This window comes from Eumetopias jubatus, unplaced genomic scaffold, assembly GCF_037043125.1.
Source record: "Eumetopias jubatus isolate StellerSeaLion01/CBP00866 unplaced genomic scaffold, mEumJub1_p1.0 scaffold_10, whole genome shotgun sequence".
NCBI classification, from domain to species: domain Eukaryota; kingdom Metazoa; phylum Chordata; class Mammalia; order Carnivora; family Otariidae; genus Eumetopias; species Eumetopias jubatus.
In genome coordinates this window covers 100,852,835-100,867,683 of record NW_028274816.1, presented here as the reverse complement: position 1 = coordinate 100,867,683, position 14,849 = coordinate 100,852,835, and the positions used below count along the sequence as shown (strand labels likewise).

Below are 14,849 nucleotides of genomic sequence, written 5' to 3'. Positions count from 1 at the left end.
CTTAAAATAAATCACTTAGGATTTAAGAAAAGTAAGAAGATCAGAGTTTATTCTGTATAAGGACAAAAACAGGAAAGAAAGAGATAATGATCAAAGGCTAGAATAAATATTATTTTAATCTGTGTTTTTAAAACCGCAAAAGCGGATTACCTTTTGATATTTTTAAAAAGATTTTATTTATTAAAAAAAGATTTCATTTATTTATTTGAGAGAGACAGACAGAAATCGGGAGAGAGAGCACAAGCCGGAGGAGGGGGACAAGCAGCCTCCCCGCTGAGCAGGGAGTGGGAGTCTGGGGTCATGACCTGAGCCGAAGGCAGACGCTTAACCAACTGAGCCGCCCAGGTGCCCAAACTTCTGTTGTCTGTACTTGTGATGGAGTTCGGTCCTGGGGCCCCTGCTCATTCAATGCCCATTGTGAAATTGAGACACGTCTCCCCACGTTGCCAGAATCACACACACACACACACACACACACACACACACACACTCATACAATGCACACACACAATCTCCCCTCCCAGAACAACTGAGTTAATGCTTCAAATATTAACCCAGCAAGTGAGAAAAATTCCAGCTGTACATGTGGAAGCACATATGCTCCACAATGTTAACCCTGGTTTTCCAAGGGAGAGGGGAATTACAGGAAACACTCCCATTTTTTTCATTTATTTATTTTTTTAAAGATTATTTATTTATTTATTTGACAGAGAGACACAGCGAGAGAGGGAACACAAGCAGGGGGAGTGGGAGAGGGAAAAGCAGGCTTCCCCGCGGAGCGGGGAGCCCGATGCGGGGCTCGATCCCAGGACGCTGGGATCACGACCTGAGCCGAAGGCAGACGCTTAACGACTGAGACACCCAGGCGCCCCTCATTTATTTTTTAACATTCCTGAATTGCGTAAAAGTTTGCTTGCGACCAGTATGAACCTTGCAATCAAATAACCCCCGACAGAGCTATTTTGAAAAACGATGTGTCAGGGCTCCCTCGTGTGTGTGTGTGTGTGTGTGTGTGTGTGTGTGTGTGTTCCCCCCAGCCCCTTCGCAGCGCCTCCCTGTGGCTAAAAGCGGTACTGCGTCCTCCGGGAAGCGGTGGAGGAGAAGGATGTGGGGGGCACTGGCAGAGGGACCCCCCCTACCTCGGTACCATTGACCACTTAGCAGTCTGGTAAAGCTTATGGACCTCTTCTCGGAATAATCGTCTTTTCAATATACAAAATAATACACATATGCCTAAAAGAAAGCCAACGATATTGAAGTGGTTATCAAAATGTTCATGTGTGTAATATAGTAGTAAATGTGCTTCATTAGTGCTTTCAATAACCAGTTCTAGTGGCAGGCCTGGTAACTAATTATTTTCCACGTACTGAGGAGCACATACGATATTTCAAGCTATCGGCGACAACGTGCCAGTGTCGGATTTTTTGGTGAAAAAGTCCCAGACACTGCTAGCACAATAGAAGGAAAAGATAAACCACTTAAAGGTTAGTAAAAGTCAATATGTAATTTTTTCAGTCTTGGACTCTCTGGATTCTGCACAGAGATCCTCTGGGGTGCATGGCGGTGGGCATGGTTAAGACCCCCCCCCCGAAGGGGTCCGGGTTGGGGAGAAGCCCTCCGGTGGTTTTTTTTGGGGGGGGGTTGCGGTAAACCGCGCGGCTGGGGCGCACCGAGGGTAAGTAAAGGGAATGGCAGAGGCGCCTCCCCCTGTGCGCAGAGGGGGGACCTGCAGGCCCCTCCCCCCTTCCTGGTCCTGATCTAGTTAGTGCCTCTGGAGGAAGTTAAAGCCCCGCGTGGTTCAGAGAGCTCCCAGTTCCTGCGTGTGCTCCTGCATGTCCAGCGCCCACCATGTGGCCCCTGGTCCTGCTGTGGGGCTGCCTTTTGCTCCCAGGTGAGATGGGGCAGGAGAGGGAGGAGTGGAGGGATGTGGGGCTCATGCCCAAGCTGGCAGAAGGAGGACTTCCTGAACCTACCTTTCATTCTTCTGACCCACTGCTGCCTGATCCTTCCAGGTCTCGCCCCCACCGCAATGGTCCTCAGTCTGCGGGGGGGGGGGGGGGGGTGAGGGGGGGGGCAGGCACTTGCTGTTTCTGGAAGGCAGAGCCGGGTTTTCTCCCAGACCACTGGTTCCAAACCCTTCATGTTTAGGTGGCTAGGAGGGGGGCTTCACCTCTCTAATTTTTTTTTCCTACTCTACACCCAGCCTGGAGGCAGACAAGACAACCCTACGTGGTTGCCATGGTAAACTCTGCAAATATTTCTTGAGCCTCTACTGTACCACTCACAACAACCCTGAGAGATAAGGGATTATGCTGTTTCATCAGTTCATAGGTCTGCCTCTTCAACTTTTTAACATCAAATATCAGGATGCGTCTTGTAACGGATGACAATTGTTCAAGTGACCATGATTTCTTTAGTGGTATATAAAATTACGGCATATCTTACGTATGATAGCATCTTAATTTCAGTGAACTAAGACATCATCATCATCATCATCATCTATAAATGGGAAAGCCCAGATGCCCAGGGAGGGCAAGTAACTTCCCCAAGGTCACACAGCTACTAGGTGGCAGTGCTGAGATTCTAAATCCAGGCTGTCTGAATCTAGAGCTTCCCCATCACCACCCTTCCATATGCCAATTTTAGGGAAACAGCAACAGCCCTGTCCCAGTTACCCTTGGTGGGGAAGAGACCACCAGCTCTTTCCAGGGCTGCTGCAGAAGGGAGTGACTGAAGAGGAGTTCTTCTGGTGTTGACCCTGGAATTTGAATCCATGGAATTCTGACCTCTGTCCCTACTATGGTTTCAGGTTATGGAGCCATCCTGGGCCCCAAGGAGATCACTGGGTTTGAAGGTGACACGGTGTCCCTGCAGTGCACCTACCAGAAGGAGCTGAGGACACACCAGAAATACTGGTGCAGGGAGAAGGGGTTCTTCCTGTCCCGCTGCTCGGGTACTGTCTATGCAGGAGAAAATGGCCAGGAGACAAGAGAGGACAGGGTGTCCATCCAAGACAGCCCCCAGACGCTCACGCTCCACGTGACCCTGAGGAATCTCACCCTGCAGGACACTGGGAAGTACTTCTGCGGGGTCTCCAAACTGGGCCGAGACGAGTCTTTCCTGGTCTCTCTGCTTGTCTTTCCAGGTAACACATGTCTCTGCTTCTCTGGATGGGGGACAGGTGACACAGAAGGGAAGAGGGAAGGGTGGGCCGCTGGTCAGTGCAGGACCCCATTTCCTCCTCGCCCACAGGTGTAGTGCTTGTACCAACCTCCTTGGGGGGGGGGGCGCTCAGTGAGATGATGCTGGTCAAGTGCTCGGCCGTCGCAGGAGTAGAAGCCGTGCAGCATGACCCTCGGCTGCTCTTTGACAAGGTCACACCACGCAGATCTGTTGAACTCCCTGCTCAGTGCCTTTCCTCTTTGCCCAGATGGGGGAGAGAGACTGCATGGGCTGGGGATGAAATGGGCAGCCCACAGAATAAAAAAGACTCCCTCTTTGGAGTCAGAGATATTCCTGAGGATCCTGCAGGATGGGCCCACCATTGTGCAGCATCCCGGACCCACTCCGCAGTGCCCCCCGTCCAGCCACGGCCACACTGGCCTCACCCTGCCCGTGGTCTCAGCCCTCCCTGCTTCCCTTCCCCAGATCTTGAAGTCCCAAAGGCAGGTATGAGGAGGGTCTGAGATCCAGCCTCGGAGGAGGAGCTTGTTGAGCTCAAGGACACTAGGGGATTCTGGCTGGGGAAGGAACATCTCTCTGGATGCCCAGAGCCCCACCGGATCTGCCGAGCTGAGAAGAGAGAAGTCAGAGAGGGCCCAGGGGAGTGGGCAGCCCCAGTCTGCCAGCCAGTAAGGGTGAGGCAGGTCTTTGTATACCACTTCACAGATAGATGGGGGCCCGAGGCTCCAGAGATGAAATGATTTGCTTGAGGTTTCATGGCAGGAGGTGATGGAGCCAGGATTCAAATCCAGGTTTTTTTCTCGCTTTGGTGTCTGCTCTTTCTCTCCCCTGGCCCCATCTGGGACCCACTCCATCCCCAGGCAGTCCCCACTGTCAGATCCCTTACATCCATGGGTCTTTATTTTAATTCAAGGAGATAGAAATAAGCTCACCAAATAATAACAGCAGTATCATAACCATATTGAACCTGTTCTCCATTATTTACAAGCTTCTCTGATCTCTTCTGATTCTTATCAGTATTCAGACCTCCTTCTTACTTAGTGGGGATCAATTTTAGCTATATTTGGGGCTATTTTAAATTTTTACCTCATTTATAATTATTCATTTCTGTGTGATATGTGCCTTATTATGTAATCCTGTGTCAGACATTGTTGACCTTTCTCTGATGATATTTGGGGTACAGAAAATAAAGGCCAATGACAGTGGTGTGCGGGTGAATGTTTAGCTGGGGAAGCTCTGATTTGCAAGGTCTGCCAGTTTCTGTGGTTTAAATGCCCCCACCCTCCCCAATTTCCAGCCACCGATAGTTTAATGACGAGCTCACAAAATTCCTGAAAAGTAAACAGCTCTCCCAAGTCAGTGGGAGCCATCTGCGGCACACCACTGAGTATGGTGACAGATCAGCATTTCTAGAAAGGTCAGAACAAGACAAGAGTATCCACTATCGTTTCTTTTATTCCCCATTGCCTGGAGGCTGTAGGCCATGAAATATGACAAGATAAAGAAGTATACATATCGGATAGGAAAAGATAAATACCCTTTATTTGCACAAGATTTGATCATTTACTCAGAAAAATCAGAGAAAACCTGACCTCGTATTAGAATAGAGAATGAATCACAGACCTGTACCCCTGAAACAAATAATACATTATATGTTAATAAAAAATTGTAGTAAAATTAAAAAATAAAAATAAAAAATAAATAGAGAATGATGGGGACAGGGAGCGAGTCCCGGATGGCACTCCAGCAAGGAGGTGACCGAGGGGCACCCGGGGGCAGGGGGAGGGTGGGCAGGGAACTCGGCGGTTCCAGGGGGGTTGGCCACACCACGTTTCTGCCCACTCTGCCGGGCACATAGGCTAGGCATCTCGTCCTTGAGGGATCCCAGCCTCTCAGGACAGAAAAGAGTGTGTCAGGCAGAGGTGGAGAAGAGAGGCATGGCACACAGGGGAACAGCACGGAGGTGGGCAGGATGCTCACTTCATTGGGAAGAGAGGGCAAATAGAGGAATGGCTGGTGCCCCAGATGGCAAAGAGGTGAAGCCGACATGGTGAACTGAGGTCTGAGTTTGAAAGACTTTGAAAGGCCTGTAAGAAGCTTGAGCTTCAGCTCATGGGCAGTGAGGGCCACGGAAACAGTTCTGAAGCAAGAAGCGATGGAATCCAGTATCCCATATCCGGATCCATATTCTAGAGCCAAAACCAGTATTGGTGTGAAGAGTGGCATGGAAAGAGCAGACTGGCAGGCAGTTGGGGACAAGGGAAGCCGAAGGTCTGGGCTAAGTGGGGGGCCAAAGGCGACTACAGGAGGGGGAGACCAGCAATCGACGCGAATCTTCCATCCGTGACTCCTAAGTGGCTGGAGGGAGGAGATAGTGGAGACTCTGAGCAGAGAGATGCGGGCAGGAAAGCTACTGGCTGCCACCAAGGCAGGAAATCTGGCTCCTAGTGGTGATCCTCGCCTCCCCTGAGACCAACCTCTCCCTTTCCCCCAGGTCCCTGCTGTCCTCCCTCCCCCACTCCCTCCTTCCAGCCTCTTACTACAAGGAGCCTCCAGCCCAAGGCAAAAGCTTGGCAAACTCAGCCCCCAGAACTGAGTGAGTGAATGGTTTTCCTGTCTCTCCTCCGCCCCTCTGTAAAGCAGCATCCAGTGAGGGCCTGCCGATAGCCAGACACTGCGCTCCATGGCCCCCAGAGCCTGGGAGCTGTACTGTCCGCGGAGGAATCAGGGGCCCCATGGAGTCAGGTCACCCAAGGAGCAGCAGAGCCCAGGGAAGAGGCGCAGCCTGACCGCCAGGCTTGTGTTCTGTCTGCTCGCGCCGGGGTTGGAGGCCTGAGCAGGAAAGGTAGGGCGTTGGGCCCTGACCTCTGGACCTGTCCCTGCCACCCTGCCCTGCTGGCCCCGTGGCTGTTGAAGGAGGTCAAGGCCTGTTGAGGCAGAGGTGGTAAAGGTGGGCATGTGGCGACTTGCAGTGATAAGTGGCCAGGACCGGAGTGGGAAGCTGGCCGGCCTCTGTGTGCTGCGTGGCCACTGCAATGGGTCACGGAGTGGGCACAGGGCTGTGATGACCCAGGCAGTGGGCACGGACAGGGGCTGAAAACCACGCGCGGGTGTGGGGCGTGCCTGAGACAATGGCTTCATCTAGGCCTCTCTTTGCTTCCTGGGGGGGGTCCTTTAGCTGGGGAAGTTCTGAGAAATTGGTCCTGGGGAGGCTAGGGCTCAGGGGTCAAGGGTCAGAGGTCTGGGGAATGCTGGGACTCAAGGGTCAGAGAAGGTGCTAAGGCGTTGCTTTTGGACTTGTAGCTTCTCCTGGTCTCCACCAAACAGTCACCACAACCAAGCAGGGGAAGACAGGGGCCGAGGCCTCTCCATTCACAGGGACCTCCCCGTACGGGCATGCAGGAACCTCCCCAGACCCAGGAACCTCTCCGTACGCGGGGACCTCTCCTCATGAAGCAACCTCTCCTCATGCAGGGACATCCCGCCCATCCACACAGCTGCACTCCACCTCCGCGGAGGACACCCATCTGCCCCCCAGCAGCAGCAGCTCCGTGTCCAGGTGAGCCCAGGGTGACCAAGGTCACCTTTCAGGCCATCCCCGGAACATGAGGTGCCCTGGAGCAAGTGAGGACCTGGCACTCCTTCCTCTAGGCCAGCACAGCCTCCTGTCAGGGCCGCGGCTAACAGCACAGAGGGCAGACTCGGCTCCCATCCCCCCTCCGCAGGGCCCTTAAGCAGTGGACGACCTGCACTGCAGAGCCGGCAACCCTGTTGCTCTGGACACACAGGCCCACCTGAAGTGAAGGGTCCACCGTGGCCCCAGTCCCCACCCCAGTCTCCCCACCCCAGCCACGGGGGCAGCCACCCCAGTTTCCCCGGCGCAGCTTGCACCGGGCACTGTGCCGAGCACGAATATAGGTTTTTTTCTTACCCAACTGGAACCACAACCTGAAGGATTGGTTCTTGGGGGTTATATATATTTGCACTCAGTTACTGACGGAGGCTTTCTGCCTGAGGCGTCCAGGTTACCTGCTGCCAAGTTCAGACCAGCTGAGAGCGCTTCCTGGAGTTGGTAGTGGGGACTGGGGTCCCTCCCAGTGGGACTGACCAGGTGCTGTGGTCCCCGGTGCCCTCTGATCTCTTTGGGAAAGACAAGGGGCATGGCTGGGACGCAGACTAAGAATGCCATGTGCACAGCATGCTACTGCTCTCTGGTGACACCTGCTGGCCTCCTTCCATCTCACCCACAGGGTCTCCATCCCAAAGGTCCGCATCTTGGCCCCGGGCCTGGTGCTGCTGGCCCTCCTCCTGGCCGCAGGCCTGGTGGCCCTCAGCAGCTATCTGCTCCGCTGGAGGAAGGAAGGTGAGCAAAAGTAGAGGGAGGGGGTGGGAGGTCAGGGACCTCGCGGAGACCTGCAGTGCCCCCCACCACCCCAGGGAGACCTTGTGCATCAGTGTGTCCATCCGAGGTATGGGCATCAGGAACCCTGCTCCTCCCTTCTGAGGGCGCCACAGGCCAGTCAACATTAGGAAAAAGCAATTCAAATGCATGAATGGGAGAACGGGGGCTCTTGGCTTGCTCCCATCTGTCCAAGCTCATCAATCACTTCTGTCCCTATTGATCCCAGCAAATCCATGTCCAGCCTCTGCAGGTCCAGTTCCTTGCGTGACTACCACGGCAGGGGCTATGGGGCGGGAATTCAAGACTAAGCCCTTGAGCAGGAAGGATACTGTGGCCTCACACCCGTCGGGGTCTCGAGAGGTGCTCGGCTCCTGTGAAGACTTGGCTTCGAATCCCAGCTCTGCTACTTTTTAGCTGTGTGACCTTGGGCAAGTCACCTACCTTCCCTGAGCCACAACTTTTTTGGATCACAGATCTAGAATACAAGAGAACTAGAACAGAAATAGAATACGAGTCCAACCAAAGTAGAATCCAAGCCACATATGTAATTTAAACTTCCCTAAAAGTCACATGATAAAGGGTAGAAAGAAACTAGGGATGTTAATTTTAACAATATTCTTTATTAGTATGATCTTTCCAAAACATGATCATTTCAAGGTGGAATCAACATAAAACTATTTATGATACATATTCCGCTTTCTGCATTTTTTCATATTGAGTCTTCAAAACCTAGTGTGATTCGGAGAAGTCATGCTTCCGGTGTCAGTGGCTGTGTGTGGCTCGGGGGGGCCCCCCGGCAGACAGCATGGGTTAAGAGGGTTAGCCAAAATATCAGTCAGAGGAGCCCATGGGCTGTGCGTTTCTGTGTGGCTATGTTGCTTTTAGCTCCTCTAATGCTCTCAATACTGTGGCGTTAGAAACTGCTCATTACAAGCACCCTCATTTTACAGGGGAAGAAACTGAGGCAGAGTGGTTAAGCAGCTTGCCCTGAGTTTGCACAGCCAGGAAGCAGCAGAACCAGGAAGACGTGTGCCAAAGCACTCTGCAAATTGGCAATGTTGTCCTACTGCACGTGGCCTTGGGTGGGGGGCAGTGGTCCTGGGCCTGCCTCCAACTTCTCCGTGTGCGGCCCCCAGGAAGAAATGTCAGCTTTGCCCACGTCCCCAGCTCACCGCAGAGGAGTCCAGAGGAGCACACAGGGTGGGAACATTCCTGATCAAGACCTCAGAACTTCTTGGCACCTCGCCTCTCGAACTGTGGTCCCCAGATAGCAGCCGTGACATCCCCTGGAAGCCTGTTAAAAGGACTATCAGGCCCCAGGCCCGACCGGCTGCATTAGAATGGGCATTTTCATGAAATGTCCTGGGATCCTGGATGCACCCTGAGGTTGAAGAAGCAATGGCCTTAGCACATAGAATTACTTCCCCGGCTAGTTTCTGGCCCACACCAGGGGGTTTCCGTGTACCCATCCCAAAAGGCAGATCACTACTAAGGGACTGAGCTGAAAGTCCAAGCAGTCTTCCTGCCCAACCCAGTCGGCTTGCTCCCTCTGGGAAGCCCCTGCTCCCAAGCACACGGGGGCCCGTCCACCTCTGGGGGAGCTGTCGCAGGCTGCTCCCAGCTACTCCTGGCCTCAGGGTATGCCTGCTGTTCTCTTTCAGCTCAACTGGCCGCAGAGACACAGAGGAACGAGAAAGTCCAACTCTCACACTTGGTAAGAAAGGCAGCCAGCCCGAAGCCCCAGCTCGGATGGCGGTGGGGCTGGGCGTCAGGACTCCCGGGAGCCGTCTCTGTACCTCCCTCCCTGTTTGTCTCTGAGCTCCAGGCAGGGCTCACTTCCCGTCTCTGGGGAATCTGTGTGCCCCTCCTCACCCTGACGGCCCAGCAGGTACCAGGTGGGGGTCTTCCCCAGGCCCAGCGCCCTCTTCGCCTCCCCATCTTAGGAGCAGAGAGTGTCAGAGCCGGATCCTCGGGGTCTCTGCGAGGGCTGCGGACTCACGGGCTCAGGCCGCAGAAGCCTCACTTGTGTCCACCCCCTCCTCCCGCTGTTTATTGAGAGGCCTCCACGTTATTCTCTTGCACACAGGGGCAGGAAAGGGGGGCTGCCATTTCCTTCTTTCTTGGCGCCAGTGAGGACAAAAGACTCAGGCCTGATCCCCCTGGGAAGGGGCTGGGACACGAATGGGGTTCTGGGCTTTGGCTTAGGAAGCAGCTGTTGTTGTCTCAGGAAGCCCGGCAAGGCCAGAGGTGGTGGACAGGAGTGAGGGAAAAGTCACAGACTCGGATGGGGAGGGGGGCTGCCACTGTCCTCCAGAGGTCAGCTTGGGCCCAGCCGTGCGTCCTAGGGCGCACCCTGCCGGCTAGAAGAGGGGCGGGGGCGGGACGGAGAACCTCTGTACTGGGCTGCCCACTGCCACCCAGCCCACCCCCAGGAGGGCTGCCTGGGACTGCTTCCAGCCTGCCACACCTGTCCCCGCCCCTGCTGACCCCTTGTCGGGGGGAGGATGGAACAGGGTCTTCCGAGAGGGTCAGAGATAAGACCTCGGTGAACATGACCAACCGAGAGCTTTTGGTTTTCTTTGGTTTATTTCCCTTTGGGCTTCTTTGTAGTTTTTAGCAGGGGCTGCAGGTGGAATTGAAAGGGCTTGGGGTTTTCTTTGCCCACATTCAGGTCAAAGAGGGAAGGGGGCACTCTACTGGCTCTGTCAGAGAGCCCCAGGGGCGTGTAAAACTCGGAGGGAGGTATGAGGGCTCAGGCCAGCATTTCCTTTGCCCACAGAGCTCTTTCAGGAAGCTCCCTTTTCCTCTTTAATTGAACACCTACTATGTGCCAGGGGCTTTACCTGTGTCACCAAATCTTCATAACTCCTGCACAAGGTAGGGGTTATCATTACCCCCTTCTTACAGAATAAGAGACAGAGGCTCAGAGAGCATAAATAACTTGCCTCCAGAGACCCCGCGTGAAAGAGGCGGAACCGGAGCAACGGACCTGGTCTGCAGGGCTGGCCGCAATACCCTGTGCTGCCTCCACCCTGCCCCACTGGCGTGCCGAGGGCTGGAGGGGTGGGGCCAACTGCTCGACCTGCCCGAGCCTATTCCCCTAGACTCAGAAGAAAGAACCATCCTCAGTCCGTGAACATGGGACGGCGTGGCCCCTGACTCCTGAAACAGCCCAAGGGGGAGTGCTGGGCTCAGATTAGGGCTTGGCTCCCACTTCCCAAGGCTTCCCTGATTCCCTATTTTCCTAGTGCTTCGACGTAGAGGCTCCCATTTGTGAAATCTCCCTCCACTCCCCCCATTCCCTCGTCCCCTCGTCCCCCCAGCCCCCCTGAGGAATTCTGCTCTGATTTTCATCTTGTCCTGTAAGACTGAATGTGTCGCCAGAGATGGCTCAAGTGTCCACCTCTGCCCCCATCCCCTGCAGCCAGGGCAGCGATAGAAGAAGGAGGGGGCAGTTAGGAAACAAGGGCATTGAAAAGAAGGGAATTGTGTGCGGCATGCCCCGCCAGGATGGTGGCAGAGGATAGAAAAAGAGCCCGGGTCCGAGGTCACTTGGTCGTGAGTTCAAGTCCCAGCCCAGCTGTGTGACACATGGCAAGTTACGTCACCTCTCTGAGCCTCCTTATCCGCATCTCACGGGGTTATGCTCAGGAAATCATGAGATGAGATGCCCAGTAGGTGTCCAGAGGACAGGAGCTTCTTTCTCCATCTTCAGTGACCGTCGGGCCATAGGATTTGCCGGCTGGGGGACACCTAAGGGCAGCTATGCCCTTGGGAGCCTTGGCTGGGGGCCTCGGCCGGCTCCAACATCGTCTACCCCGCTGCTGGTCCCAGGATGGTTCCTACTCACTCTGGACTGCCTGCCTCTCTTCCCTTGGCTTCCTTATCTGATCAAGGAGGGGAGCTCAGGCTTATGATTTGTAAGGAACTTTTCTTCTGCGGTTTGTTATTCGGTGAACCTTTGAGGAGTTCAACTTTGTTCTCCCTGGGCCTGCAAGGAACCGGCAGCCTGCACATTCTTTCTGCTTCGAGGATAGACATAACAATAATGGAAACAAATGAATCATTCCAGGAGTTCCCAGGCGTTGAGCAGTAAAACATTTCCATGAATATTCATTATAACCCTGAGGTTATCCACACTTGACAGCTGAGGAGACTGAGCCTCAGAGAGCTTAGTGGCATGCCCAAGGTCCCTCTGAGATGTAGGAAATAGGACGGAAGGGCTCTGACCCCACAGCCTGCCCACGCTCTCCCGTGGCTCCCCTGTCTTGCTGTGGCGGGTGGACCATCACTGCTGCTGGGAATGGGCTGTGCTGACCGAGTCTCTGTTTCAGCCGCTGGAGTACACCATGATCAGCCTCGCAGGGCCCCCTGGGCCCCACGCCAGCCCCAGCCCGTGTGCAGAAACCCAGGGCCTCAGCCAGGTGTGAACAGAGGGCATGCAGGGGCGGGGGGCGGGTAGTTGTGCCTGGAGCCACCTAGCCTGGCTTCTCTCTGACAATGCAGGGAAGTGGGGGGGGGGGGCTCTTTCCTCAGCATCTGCTCCCTGAACACTGCCCCCTGCATCCACCCACCTACGCCACCATCACCAAAGGCACAGTCCTTTTCATTCGGGAGTCAGGACTCCCAACCTTACGTCCTTTTTCCCCCATCCAGAAAGTTCTTGACTAGCTTGTTAGTAGTCACAGTTTAAAGAGCTCTGGACTGGCAGGATTCCAACACCTGCAGGCAAAAACCTGGCTAGAAGCCCTGAGGATGCTCTTGCAGATGGGGTGGGGGGATGTTTGGGAGGAGGTGAGAGGCATGAATCAAAAGCCTGGGGGTTCTGGGGAGAGCTTGTTAGTCTGTGCCCCTTAGAAGGACAGAGGCCCAGAACTGTGGAAAAGGCTAAGGTGGACCCAACAGCTACCTGGAGACCCACCGCGGCTGAGCTCTGCTTTTCAACACCTGACTTTTGCTCTGCTTTTCAACCCCTGACTCTTGTCTTTACAGACTTCAGAGGAAGATGAAGCCCCTTCCCAGGACCCGGAGGGGGACATGATCCCAGGGCCTCCCCTGCACATGTCTGGGGAGGAGCTCGGCTTCTCGAAGTTCATATCAGTCTAGCGGCGCCCTCCAGGCCAGCCGGCCGGGAATCTGAATGGCTGCATTTGCACTAACTCCCATAAGCTTTCCTCGACAGCTTCCCAAAGCTTGCCTGCCAGACTCCGGGCTCTCCCCCGCCGTCCCCAGGCTCTCCTCCTGCATGCCCAGCCTGACCCGAAAGTCTTTGTCAGCCCCGGAGTGGTGGCCTCACAGAACCAGTGGGACCCTGGGACCTCCTCGGTATGTGCACATCAGGGCAGGGCATGCAGCTGGAGCTCGCCAGAGCCAGGCAAGGCTTAGGAGATCTGGTCTGAGTTTGTATCCGCTACAAGAAATCCCCTGCGCCCGGGTGCCCAGCAAAAGACCCCCACCTTCTTCTCCCTTCATTCCATCCTGACTCAGGACCACTTTCTCCTACATAAGTGGACGAGGACGAGGAGGAGCATGCTGGGAATAGACGGGGTTCCGATTTCTCAAAATGGGACTGCATCCCAGTCCTTCAGGAGGCTGGTTAAAAATGTGACTCCTGGGCTCTACCAAGACCTACCAAAACCCTCTCTGGGGCTGGACCCACAGCTTTGCATTTCTAACAAGTGTCCAATGACTCTAATACTTGAATTTGAGAAGCAGTAGATTCAGGTTCATCCACGTTAGAGTCTACATTTGGGGTGTGGGGTCTTGCAACTGCCCCCCCCATAGGGGCTTCCCTGCCTAAGACACCATGACCCAGATAGGCGCTTTCCTGGGCCGGTCCAAGGCCAGGTCCAGGTCAGGTGCGCATTGGAAAGGGGTGAGCCCAGGACTGACGGAGGGGTTACATTTCCCGGCTCCCCACCCAGCCCTGCATCCCAGGCTTTGGAAGGAGGCCAGAGAAAAGCTTGGCTCCTTCCCTGTTGAGAAAGGGTTAATTGCCTGTGGGTTGGGGTTAGGCAGGGGTAGGAAAGCACGGGGTGTGGGTGGGCATCTAAAAGGCAGGAGAGAGAGAACAGGGCAGGAACATCGGAGGAAACTGAAGGTGACCCTGAGTCTGGCCCCCTGGAGATCAGGAAGCAGGAGGGGGTAAAATAACAGGACTGCTATTTTTTTCTTTTTTGACTTTCTTTAAAAAGTGAAATGGGTGGTCGCTCAGTATACAAAAGTTAGAAACACGTCGGGGAGGAGAAGAAAACTCACTCAGGCTCACCATTCCCCCAGATAATCACAGCTGCGTTTTGTTGCATTTCCTTCCTGTTTTTTTACTCCACATCATTTGCTGGTGTTCTCTGACAAATTTATTTGTATATACAACTTTGGATCTTGCTTTTCCCACTTAATTCTTTTTTTTTTTTAAGATTTCTGTTTGTAAGTAATCTCGACACCCAACGTGGTGCTCAAACTCACAACCCGAAGATTAAGAGTCGCACGCTCCAGTGACTGAGCCAGCCAGGCGCCTGCCCACTTAATTCTTATAAACGTTTCTCCATGTTTTACCAACGTTTATAAATAAAATGTGCATCAGCTCTGTGATATTTCCTCACAGTGTGCCTCCATTTATTTCAATTCTCCCTCATTATATAATTTGTTTCTATTTTTGCTATTATAAATAACAGCATAGTGAGTCTTCCCACAAGGCTTGATTTGCATTTGGAGACTTCTTGTAGAAGCATTTGTGTACATTGAAGTGCCAGGTCATAGGATGTGAACATTTTTGACATTACCGATACCCATTGCTGAACAGCTTTCTGAAATGACAGAAGCAATTTCACTCCCATCAGGGCCTTCCAAGCAGCATTTCTCAAAGTCCTCACCAGCGTCTACACCTGTCGCTGTGGGTATGGCAGGAAGAACCACAAAGGAATGCTCCTGCAGTGAGGGCCTAGGGGGCTGGGCAAGGTAGAGCAGGTGTGATAAACCAAGGGAAACTCTCCAGAAGGTGCCAGCCACTGCCTCAGGTCCCCAGGGATGGGTAAACTCCTCTTACCTTCTCCGGGTGGAGAGGGAGCCCTGGGTGTGAGCTCTGTCTGGGGTCTCTGCCCAGGATCTGGGCACAGTGTGTGCCCAGATGTTGGGGGAGGTAGGGAACACCAAGTTTCAGGTGGTGTCAGAGAGACCCCAAAATCTCACCCTGTGAAAAATCCCTCAGCTGGAAGGTGGTAAGAATTGGGGCTGCCCAGTGGGGAAAGAACGTCCTCTCAACCTG

At 53.9% G+C, this 14,849-nt stretch overlaps 1 protein-coding gene across 2 annotated transcripts; it reads left to right on the top strand.

Annotated features, from left to right (window-relative positions):
- The first annotated feature begins 1,798 nt into the window (after positions 1–1,798).
- On the top strand, positions 1,799–14,139 carry CD300LG (CD300 molecule like family member g). Of its 2 annotated transcripts, XM_028092765.1 has the most exons (8): positions 1,799–1,891; positions 2,810–3,145; positions 5,678–5,779; positions 6,487–6,742; positions 7,434–7,546; positions 9,247–9,299; positions 11,920–12,009; positions 12,578–14,139. In XM_028092765.1, the coding sequence occupies exons 1-8, from the start codon at positions 1,849–1,851 to the stop codon at positions 12,689–12,691; spliced, it is 1,107 nt and encodes a 368-aa protein (XP_027948566.1). In that variant the 5' UTR covers positions 1,799–1,848; the 3' UTR covers positions 12,692–14,139. The 2 variants fall into 2 exon arrangements, with proteins under 2 accessions (XP_027948566.1, XP_027948567.1); XM_028092766.1 differs by lacking the exon at positions 11,920–12,009.
- Positions 14,140–14,849: the final 710 nt, after the last annotated feature.